Source organism: Elephas maximus, chromosome 1, assembly GCF_024166365.1.
Source record: "Elephas maximus indicus isolate mEleMax1 chromosome 1, mEleMax1 primary haplotype, whole genome shotgun sequence".
Lineage (NCBI taxonomy): Eukaryota > Metazoa > Chordata > Mammalia > Proboscidea > Elephantidae > Elephas > Elephas maximus.
In genome coordinates, this window is record NC_064819.1 from 90,953,148 (window position 1) to 90,963,850 (window position 10,703).

Below are 10,703 nucleotides of genomic sequence, written 5' to 3' on the forward strand. Positions count from 1 at the left end.
ACAGGGCTCAGCTTCTCCAAGGTTCTCTGGATGGATCTGGTTTTCCTAGTAGACCTTCTTGTTTCCCATCTCCCATGTTAAAAAAGATCTTCATTAATCCCCTGCTCACTAGCGATCAGGAACCCCAGTGGGTACAATGTTCAGCTCCCAAAGAAGATATGCTGCACAGGCACATGACAAACTGCTTAAAAGATAAAAAACACTTGTGGTCAATAGACAAGTGAAGAGTCCCTCCCATCCAATCTAAAAGTTTAAGTAATAATTTGGGTGTCCATACCAAGTAGAAAATTAGCCTCAGGACAGTTGTACAAAATGGCTTTCCAATTCTGCCTAAAACCTCCACCTTTCAATGCAGGTCTTTAAAGAATAAAAAGTATATGGAGATTCTGAAAAAGATTTGTGACTTTGAAAAAGTCGTAAAGAAGAAAGATAAGGAATAGGACACCCACTACCACCCGCAGATAGGGCATGGCTTTTGAACATGCACCAACTGCTACAGCACAAGTTAAAATGGAGAGGACATCATTTTCCCATCAACGTTTTAAAGAATTTTCAGGAGGAAAAAGAAATTCAAAAAAAGTGGCTCTTTGGAAAAAAGAAATGAAGGTTGTGAAATGTAATTAATACCAGAAAGGTTTTGCTTACCAGAAACCGTAGCTCGATTCCCCCTGAGTTTACCACTGCCGCCTCTTTTCCTAAAGATTCACTTCTCATCCTAGTACCAATGTACAGGAGCTAAGCAACTGGAGAACGTGTTACAGCACTGAACACAAAGAGTTTATCCCCAAACCAAGAGGCGGGAATAAGGGCAATTTAGAAAAAAAAGTCCTAAAGCACCCATCTCCACTGTATTCTCATTACATGAAACGAACAAATGCAGGAGGCCCAAGGACTGGTTCCTGAGCAGAAATGGCACATTTCGCTGTTATTAGGCCCCATTTGTCTACTCAAGTTACTTTCTCAAGCCCTTGTGTCTTTCCCCAGTATACCCCAACAGAGATAAACACAATCACACACTACCCCGAGAGTTGAGGTTTGACTGGCAACTAAGGTGGGGAAAACTTTCCAAGCAGTTGTGATGAGTGAAAGGTGAAAATTAAAGCAATGAGCTCTGATTGTTAAATAAAAGCTACAGCTGACCAAGGAAATGGGCAGTCTCAAGACCTAGTTTCTAGCAGCTTTTTTTTTTTTCTCTTAAGATAGAGTATAAAAGATTACATCTAAAGAAAATAAGGACAATTTCTTCTCCTGTCTTCTCCCTAGCAGCAGCCTGCTCACAATCCAGAAAGCATCTGCTCAGGGGCGGAGCTTCAAGAGGGTGGAGAGTGGAGAAGCTGATTACATCACCTTTCAGTGCCACTCCTCCCCCTTAATCAAGTTTCTAAGGCGGCCCTAAGCTCTGGATGGCAAAGGGGAAGAAAAACAACAAAGAAGCAGGGACGCCATCTTGTAATGGAGAAGAGAACTTGAAAATAAAAAGCTATCCCGGCTTTGCCGGTAGCTACGATTACATTTATAAAATACCCTGGTTCGGTTAAAAAAAAAAAAAAAACCAGCCCTCCATGCTGAATAAATTTGACCTATTTTTTGAGAAAGAGAGTTGTGAAAAAAAAATTAAACTATTAAAAAGAACAATTTTCTGGGAGAATTGAATTTGCAATTGAGGTTCAATCTACCAACACCGACCACCCCCTTCCTCCCAATAAAAGGAAAGGGGGAGGGCTTGGACCCCCCTCAACAAATAGGGTTGAGGTGGGAGGCCAGGAGAAAAATGGGTCAAGACACAACCTGGAACGCCGCTTGGAAGACAAAAGGACAAGTCGCCATATTGAAGCAGGGAAGAAAAAAATTGCTTTTAACGACACAAATCTTTTCGAAAGCTAGCATTCAATTGCACTACTGGCTTTTAAAATTATACTCCTGAATTCCACATTTCCCAACCTTTCCACCCTGTATCCCCCCTCCAAAAAATATAAAATGTTAATCATTTTTGCTTTTAAATAACCTATACAATCTGCAACAATTACAAGACATTTACTTTCCCATTATTTTGTATGTATTGGCACTAAGATTATATTTTGCCCTAAATTAAGTGTCTTGCAATCTTTATTCCTAGATTGCCACCTATTTTAACCACACAAATATACCCCAAGCAAATTACATTAAAATTGAGAGGATTTAACAGTCATTTAGAAAGTCATAGCCAGCTATTATCTCTCTGCCCATCTCCTTACCCTGCAATCTTTATGTACAGATTGCTTATTAAACTGGCAAATTGAAAGGCGCCCCTGTTCGTCTCACACACAAAGAAGTGGGACTTCTGGGCCACAAGATCCACCATCTTTTGTATGTGAGCTCATTAACCCTTTTGAAGACTGCTGCTAAGCAGAGGAAGGCAGCCATTCCTCTTTATAAAAAGCATACACTTATGGCTTTGGCAGTCTGGAAATTGCTTGGATTATCAAGGGTTAACCGTCAAAATTCTCACTTGCTGGCCCTCCCTCCACCCTCTCCTTGCCTGCAGTTGGGCAGGTTAAGAGATAGGTGGTGAGGAAGAGAGAACAAGATTGTTTAGACCCAAAGGCCCTTCTTAATGGAGATTAAGTGACCGCGTCGGTCGTTCTCCAGTTCTCTATTTGTTCTATGATCTCATTTCTTCCTCTCATTATTTTTGGTTTCACAACGGGAAAACGTTGATTTCTTGTTGCAAGGCTGGTTTTTGAAAATTCGACACTTACTATCCAATTTTTTTGCGACGTCAGCACCTCGGGCTCAGGGGGAAGGGGTTTAAAATTTTGGAGGAAAAAAAACAACCAACCAAGACCCAAACTCAATTATTTGGGAGGGGGCCTCATTGGATCAAAAAGTCTCTTAAAAAGCAAAGACCAACTCAGTATTCATCCCCCCCCACCCAACTCCATTTAGGGAGGGGGGGTTGTAGAAAAAAGTCCTGAGTGGATTCAAAAAAATTAAACGCTGGATGAGTGAATTTGGGTAGGTTTAGGATGGGAGGGTGGTTGATTATTTTTGCAGTTATGTGGTGACGTCCTTCGGCCACAGATTTCAAGTCCCAAGCAGCGTGGGCTGGTGGGGGGGCAAGATAGGTGGGAGGGGGGCAGAAGACACAAGTGGTTGGGCTGGTGGCTGCTGTTTTCCCTTTCCCCCCTCAGGATCCTTTCAAGGGCTTAGATGTTGCTGCGGCTTGTTTCTTTTTCTCCTCGTGGCCGGCCTTTCTTTCTCCGAGAAAATTCAAACCTGGGATAAAAGGAACACAAGGGAGAAAGATGTAATCAATACGGGTTGCTTTTAAACACCCAAAACTACCTTGTTTTCCCAAAACTCATTCCAAGTGCCAACCCCGATGCCGCCACTTTACAGAATCCCTGTCTCTCAACTTAACGCCCGGACACACTCCATTTTCTAGTACAACGCCCTCCGCAAAATTTTACCCTCCAACCAACAAATCACGAAAACTTACCTCTAAACGAACCCCAGAATGGCGGCTGCCCGTTCGGGCGGAGTCCTTTATACTGGGACACCGCCCAACGCGCCCAAACGTGCTAGCGAAACTCCCTTGTCGCGAGACATTGTGCGCGAGGCGTGAACTCATTGGCCAACGTGAAAGACAACGCGCGAGCTGATTGGCTAGCCTTCCTTCGCCTTCGCTCATCCCCTGCCCCTGATTCCGTCTTCCGCCTCCTTCCTGCTCCCCAACCGCGTGCGCGTGACCGGAGAACCTAGCGCCACCCTTTCCCCTGCTTCCACCACTTCCGCCCCTCGTGAACACTTCTCACCCTGGGTTGGTAGAAGTGACTCGGCGCATGCGCACTGAGAGGATCCCGGGGAAAATCTCCTTCGAAATTGCTCAGAAAGGAGGCTGTAAATATGAGATCTAGAAGTTGTAGCGGGTGGTTTAGAAAAAATGCAATTTTGAGATCGAATTCGATTGTGACGCAGTTGAAATTGGCTTTCCCCACAGCACCCTATCACGCTTACGTCCTGACGCAAGCGCGCGGCCGCCTTCCGCACTGCGGGCTCGTCCTTGGCACTAACTAGTCAGGTTCCTGGAGTATGCGCAGTCGCCTTCCCGGGCACGCCTGCGTTGGGCGTAGGTCAAGATGGCAGCATCTGTATTGAGCACGTTTCTGAGGCGGCTTCCTAGCTTTTCGCCCTTCAGAAGTGCCTACGGAGTTCAGGTAACTCCTCGGAGCACTTTTTGTACAATTCTAACTTAGTTATCCCTTCTCTTAGTCGTCGCTCCACTGCGGGATTTTCGGGAGGTTGAGGTGAAGACTTTCCCACGTGCTCACGTCTCGGCGGTCTAGGCAACACTTTGTTTCTACCGCCCCACACACCCCTACCCACCGCAGTGCTGCGCGTATTTTCTAATCCGAGCCGAGGGCAAAGAGCGAGGGTTAGAGGTTATCCTCTTCCCAAATTGCTGTCTAATCTAAATAAGTGTTGGAATTGATCCTTATGCACAACCACCTAAGTAAAAAAGGTAGTGTTTAAATCCGTGATGGCCTGTAATGTTCTTGGGTTAAGAGACTCCACCTTCTACTGGCTCTTCCATTTCTCAGTAAAATCAGGATACATTCTCACGACTTAGGTGACCAGTTTCCCAACTCGCTTTATCTCACTAAATCACTTGGAAGATTAACTCTGTCCTTTGGATTGAGATTTCCGTCCAGCCTCACATACTCACCATCCTGGAGATTCTTGGTAGGACAGGGCAGGTTCTTGGTAGGGCAGTGTCAGATGGGAAGGCTTGATCAGATGCCACTCCGTAAAGTGGGACTGAAGAGTGGAGAGATGGGGGTCACCACGGAGTTAATAACAGGCCTGGGAGCTTTAATGCTAGCGTTAGGACTCGTTTGGTCTTTCTCGTGGAATGTTGACGTTCAACTTTTTATGAGGTTGGGCAGCTCACTGACTCGGTATTGAATCGAGTTGGGGACTCACTTGTCATATGCATCCACTCTTCTCCAGACATCTGCTTTTAAGAGCCTAGACATTCTCCCCTTTCCTTTCTTCTTTTTCCAGCAGACTCAGTTTCACAGAGAGCATTGGCTTTCTTATGTGTGTCAAGTTTTTTGAAACATCTTCTCAAATAAGATTGCCTCCTAGTCACCTATCGTAGTCATCTCCTAATATTAGCTTCTTTTTCAGGATCCGTTTGGATGTAGAGTAGTGGTTGGTTGTGCCAATTTCACCCCAACAAAAAGTACTAGTTTCCACGTATATCCCTGTTGTGTTCCATTAACAGAATGGACATGTGTCCCATTCCCAAAACGTGGGAAACAAAATAATGGAGCCTGTTCTTGGAACTCATGTTCTCATATTTCATTCCTTCATAGGTATCCCTTCAGGCTCTTTGTACCAAAGCCTCCCCTGTGGAAGATTCTTTGCCCCTGGCTCCCATTTCTCCTTATGAGGATGAACCCTGGAAATACCTGGACTCAGAAGGTATCTCTAAATGGGAAAGGAAGAATCGGGTACGGTCTGAGATAAGTGCACATAGATCTCTCCCCTATTCCACCGAGAAATAACTTCCGCTGTTTCTTATCTCAGAATACCAGAACCGCTATGGCTCTCGCCCTGTCTGGGCTGACTACCGTCGCAACTACAAAGGTGGTGTACCCTCACAGCGGACTAGAAAGACGTGTATCGTGAGTTCTGAGGGTGGCACATGAGGGTGGGATACGGAAAGGGGTGGAGGCCATGGTGACAGTGGCAACAGCATTTTTTCTGATTGGCCTAAATATCTTCACCTGCCAATTTCTTTTCTTTACAGCGTGGGAATAAAGTTGCTGGAAACCCTTGCCCCATCTGCCGGGATCACAAGTTGCATGTTGACTTTAGGGTAAGGAGAATCCAGAGATCTTTTGTCTGGGATAAGTATTTGGAATCTCCTTGTAGTGATAAAAGGAGCCCTGTTGGCACAGTGGTTAAAGTGCTTGGCTGCTAAGCAAAAAGTCGGCAGTTCAAATCCACTAGCCATTCCTTGGTAGAAAGGTGTAGCAGTCTTCTTCCATAATGATTTACAACCTTGGAAACGCAACGAGGCAGAGCTGCGAGTCGTTATTAACCCGGTGGTCATTAGGTTTCATTTTTTTGCAATGTAAAAGAGAGTACCGTAGGTGTCCCACACTTCCTGATAGCCAGGAGCCCCTGTAGTACCATTTTCTCCTGTTTCTGGTGATATGTGCACATCAATCTCTCCAGCCTTTTCTTCTCTGCTATGGATTGTACTAAAAGGCTTCATCCCTTTTCTGTGAAATTTACAGTTTAGATTGCCAGGTAAGAGAAATGCCTGTTTGTAGTAAGGAAACGGTGCGCAAAAGGTTCGTTTATATCCGTCACAACTATTAACAAGCATATCGTGCTATTTTTTTTTTTTTTTTTTGATATTTTTTTCATTAACACATCACTGTTCAATGGCATGCCAAAACTTGGGGCAAGAGGGCAGATACATGAAGCACGGCATAGATTCTACCGGACTTTTTTCAAAAAGGCTTCAACATTGTGAAGCGGATGGGACTTGCTCTTTAAAGAATTAGAGAACGTTATAAAACTGACCGTAGGCAAGTGCTCCTTTGAGCTTGCGGTGAAGGTACTGGAGTACAGGCGGAATGGCTGGTCTTCATGGAAGTTGGAGGTCAGCCGTGATATCAGTCAGCTGGTGGGTGTACTCAATCACTCTAGGCCCTTTCTGACATAGGTTACAGAAGAGTCACATAGATAACTTCCTTGATTGAACTGTATAGACTAAGAGCAACTTGCTAGCTGAGTCATTCTACGTAATTAAAGCTGTAAAGTTATTCTTAGTCAAATATACATCATGGAGCCTGGTGGCACAGTGGTTAAGAGCTCAGGCTGCTAATTAAAAGATCAGCAGTTCAAATCCACCAGCTGCTCCTTGGAAACCCTACAGGCAGTTGCACTCTGTCCTGTAGGGTCTTTATGAGTCAGAATTGATTTGGTGGCAATCGGTAACAGTACATATGTTATATACAGCACGAGGTTATATTCGTTAATCATTTACACATGTATGTTATGACATCTACTGCATCTTTTGGGTGATTTCAGGAATTTCCAAATTTGACCATCGTTGGTTTTTTGCCGAAAGGCCTGGCTTTAGAACCTAACCCCTGCGGAAGAGAATTCTCCGTGAGTCTCAGTGACAGAACATAGGTGTGCACATGAAATGGTTGAAAGGCCAGGAAAGGGGAAGAGTTTGTTGGAGTTTTCAAGAACAGGTTCAGCAAGTTGATGGAACAGATTTGGGCCATGAAAGAGGGTAGTACCTTGAGGGGTGTATAGGAATTAAAGCAGTCCATGGGAGTGTGGAGGGATTGTGTACTTTCAGTCTCTAGTGGTCTTGCTGCTCTCCCCTCCTCTCATGTTTCTATCCTGCTCTCCCACAGAACGTGAAGCTCTTGGAACAGTTTGTCTGCGCCCACACGGGTATCATTTTCCACGCTCCGTACACAGGTTAGCCCATCGTCCCCCTCACCACCAGAGTAGGTTTTCTGTAGGACACTCCTCGTTTATTCAGTCAGACAACAGGTATTTGTTTAGTGAATCCTACTTAAAAAATCCATCGCCATCAAGTTGATGCTGATTCTTAGTAACCCTAAAGAACAGAGTAGAACTCCTCCATAGGGTTTCCAAGGAGCGTCTGGTGGGTTCAAACTGCTGACCTTTTGTTTAGCAGCCATAGCTCTTAACCACTATGCCACCAGGGTTTCTGACTCCTGCTTAGGGCAAGAAAAATATGGTTGATCTTTTTGGAAACTTAGATTTAATGGTAATGCTTGAATGCTAAAACAGTTAGGTATATAGATAGAAGAAACGTTATACAGGCAAGTACTGCCATAAGCCAACTGTCTGTCTAAACATAGCTGTTGAAAGATAAATTGCGGGTTTTTTTGTTGTCGTTGTTAATATGAGGTTTCTTCTTTTTTACAAAAGGGAAGTTATTTTTCTCATAAGTAAATTGGCCGGCAAATAAGTTTTCTTGAACCATTGACAATCCAATTAGATTTCCCAAATTTGGAATGGTAAGCCTAACAGTTCAGGATTATTCCGTAAGTATGGCCCACAGGCCAAATCTGCTCCACCGCCTGTTTTTATAAATAAAGTTTTATTGTAGTCAGTTGTTCTATGTGTGTATACAACCATTTTTAGCCTACAAGGGCATAGTTGAAAAGCTGAGACAAAGACTGTAGCGCCTGCAAAGCCTAACATATTTGCTACCTGGTCCTTTACAGAAAAATTTTGCCAACCCCTGCCCTAAAGTAAGATAAATTTGCAAAGAATAATCTGAATCAAGCCCTGGTGGGGCAGTGGTGAAGAGCTAAGGCTGCTAGCTGCTAACCAAAAGATCAGCAGCTTGAATCCACCAGCCGCTCCTTGGAAACCCTATAGGGCAGTTCTGCCCTAATCGGTAGGGTTACTGTAAGTTGGAACCTAGCAACAACATGGTTATTGGGGGTGGCAGTATGATCTTTGGTACGTATTTTGTTGGAGTTTTTAAAGAGAGTTTTGAGTCAATCTGTAAAACTCTTGGGTCTGTTGCTGCTGCCCTCTCAGATTGCTTTCCCTAGATCTGAAATTCTTTTTTCCTTTATTGAGTCTTTCTCTGTGGATTGGCCAATTTAACAGTCTCGAAAAAGATTAACTCAAGGTACACCCTACACTAATCCTGCCTCATTAACATTACATAGATAACCCATTCCCAAATGGGATTGTAACCACAGGCATACCAAAAAACAAACCCACTGCCCTCAGTTGATTTCCACTCACAGTGACCCTATGGAACAGAGTAGAACTGCCCCATAGGGTTTCCAGGGAGCAGCTGGTGGGTTCAAACTGCTGACTTCGTTAGCAGCCAAGCTCTTAACCACTGCGCCACCAAGGCTCCACCACAGACATGTTGTTGTTGTTGTTGTTGTGTGCTGTCAAGTTAATTCTAATGTCCAGAAGGATAGAGGTTAGGATTTACGACACATATTTTTGGGGGACGTAATTCAGTCCATGACACCCAGTCACTCTTCTATAGTGGCTAGACCGTCTTAAATCTTCATTCTCATTTCAGCTCTCAGGGAGGATTCTTCCCATCAGGCACATGGGGAAACTGAGGCCCATGGAGGGGTCAGAGAAACGGGGTCATTGGGTAGAACCAGGTCTTCTAGATCCAGCCCTCTGTCACCATATGGAAGCAGTTCTGTTCTTCTGTTGACTGTGCCTTATAGAACTAGTGCTGAGTTATTTTTTTCTCCACTCATCTTTTTTGCTCCCTGTAGGAGTCTGTAGGAAGCAGCACAAGAAGTTGACCCAGGCCATCCAGAAAGCCAGGGATCATGGTGAGCATGAGAACGGTCACAGGTAGGCAGAAAGAGGTGACTTAGGGCTGGAGCATGGATATAAAGGCTCCAACTTATATAAGAAAGTAGCTTCTAACATGTTCTTGCCAGAATCTCTTTCCTCTACTGTCATTTCCCTCCTTTCCTGAGTCCTTACTATGTCATTGCGTTGTCCTCTTGTTATTCCTCTTATTTTGCAGCACCTGGTCCCAAGGCCATAGCTAGAACATAGGAGAATCTTTGAATAAATTTTTGGCCCTGGTCTCAATGGCACCTTTGCACAAACTAGAAAAAGGCACCACCTCTCTTCCCCACCCCCCCACAGGGCAGGCAGAGCCCCCTTGGTCTCTCTGTATACGTTGGTTTTCTTATTATCTGTCTGTCTCCCTCTTTTATTTTATTTTATTTTATTTTCTCTAGGTCTTCTCAGTTACCACATTCCCCAGGTTGAACCCCGTGACCTTGACTTCAGTACTTCTCATGGAGCTGTGAGTAGTACTCCACCAGCCCCCACCCTGGTTTCAGGAGACCCTTGGTATCCGTGGTACAGATGGAAACAGCCCCCAGAGAGAGAGCTGTCCCGCCTCCGCCGGCTCTACCAGGGCCACCTCCGAGAAGAGAGTGGCCCCCCACCTGAGAGAATGCCCAAGGTGCCCCCCACAGCTCCAACTGAAGCCTCCCTCACGGATCAGGCGGGACCCCTGAGTGCTCTGTAGGAGCTGCAGCAGACTGGGAGGGGAGGCTGAGGGACACTAGTACCAAGGAATTACATAATGGGGACAGATACTAGTCCATGTCACCCCAAAGAGTTGTGTCTGTTTTGTAACTAGTGGCAGACCTGGGGCTGGAGGAAGGAAATGATTGTGGTTGAAGGGGATAAATACACCTGAGACTGAAGGATGTACAGATGGGTATGGGAAACCTCAGCCCTTCAATTGTAAATAGATGGGTTGAATATTCTGTGCTTTCAGATTTCTGCCAACTTGGCTTTTCCACAATAAAGCTCTTTGTCTTTCCTGTTCCTTTGTTTTGCTTTGGGCTGAGTTACAATGAATGCTGGGGGGGGGGGGGGCCTGAGTTTTTTTTGTTGTTGTTTTTTTAGGTAATTAAAGGAATGGGGTGGTGCTGTGGGAAGAGGAAGAGTCAGGCTTGAGGCAGCTTCACCATGGGACCTTCCCTCCTGGGATGGGCAACAGTGTGACCCCTTGCGCCCACAACACCTAGCAGTTCACTAAGGGGCTGCAGGACTGGAGAGCAAGACAGTAGTACGAGAAAAATGCGTCGCTATGGCACCCACTACCGTGGGAGGCGGGGAGCTGGCGTTGCTAAGGGGAC

At 45.1% G+C, this 10,703-nt stretch overlaps 2 protein-coding genes across 4 annotated transcripts in view; one reads left to right on the forward strand and one right to left on the reverse strand.

Annotated features, from left to right (window-relative positions):
- The window catches only part of PPP1R10 (protein phosphatase 1 regulatory subunit 10), a 38,289-nt gene that overhangs the window by 13,271 nt on the left and 14,315 nt on the right, over positions 1-10,703 (reverse strand). Inside the window, exons 1-2 of one of the 3 annotated variants that reach the window (XM_049887622.1) lie at positions 3,479-3,558; positions 2,739-3,255 (exon numbers count right to left, since the gene is read on the reverse strand). The gene's annotated coding sequence lies outside the window, so the exon portion shown is untranslated. Of the gene's footprint in view, positions 1-2,738; positions 3,559-10,703 lie in introns of those variants that run through there. The other 2 variants (XM_049887633.1, XM_049887618.1) reach the window with 2 other exon arrangements.
- On the forward strand, positions 4,063-10,385 carry MRPS18B (mitochondrial ribosomal protein S18B). The gene is made up of 7 exons (XM_049887728.1): positions 4,063-4,196; positions 5,358-5,466; positions 5,572-5,669; positions 5,795-5,863; positions 7,428-7,494; positions 9,309-9,368; positions 9,789-10,385. Exons 1-7 carry the CDS (start codon positions 4,119-4,121, stop codon positions 10,082-10,084), a joined length of 777 nt encoding a protein of 258 aa, XP_049743685.1. The 5' UTR covers positions 4,063-4,118; the 3' UTR covers positions 10,085-10,385.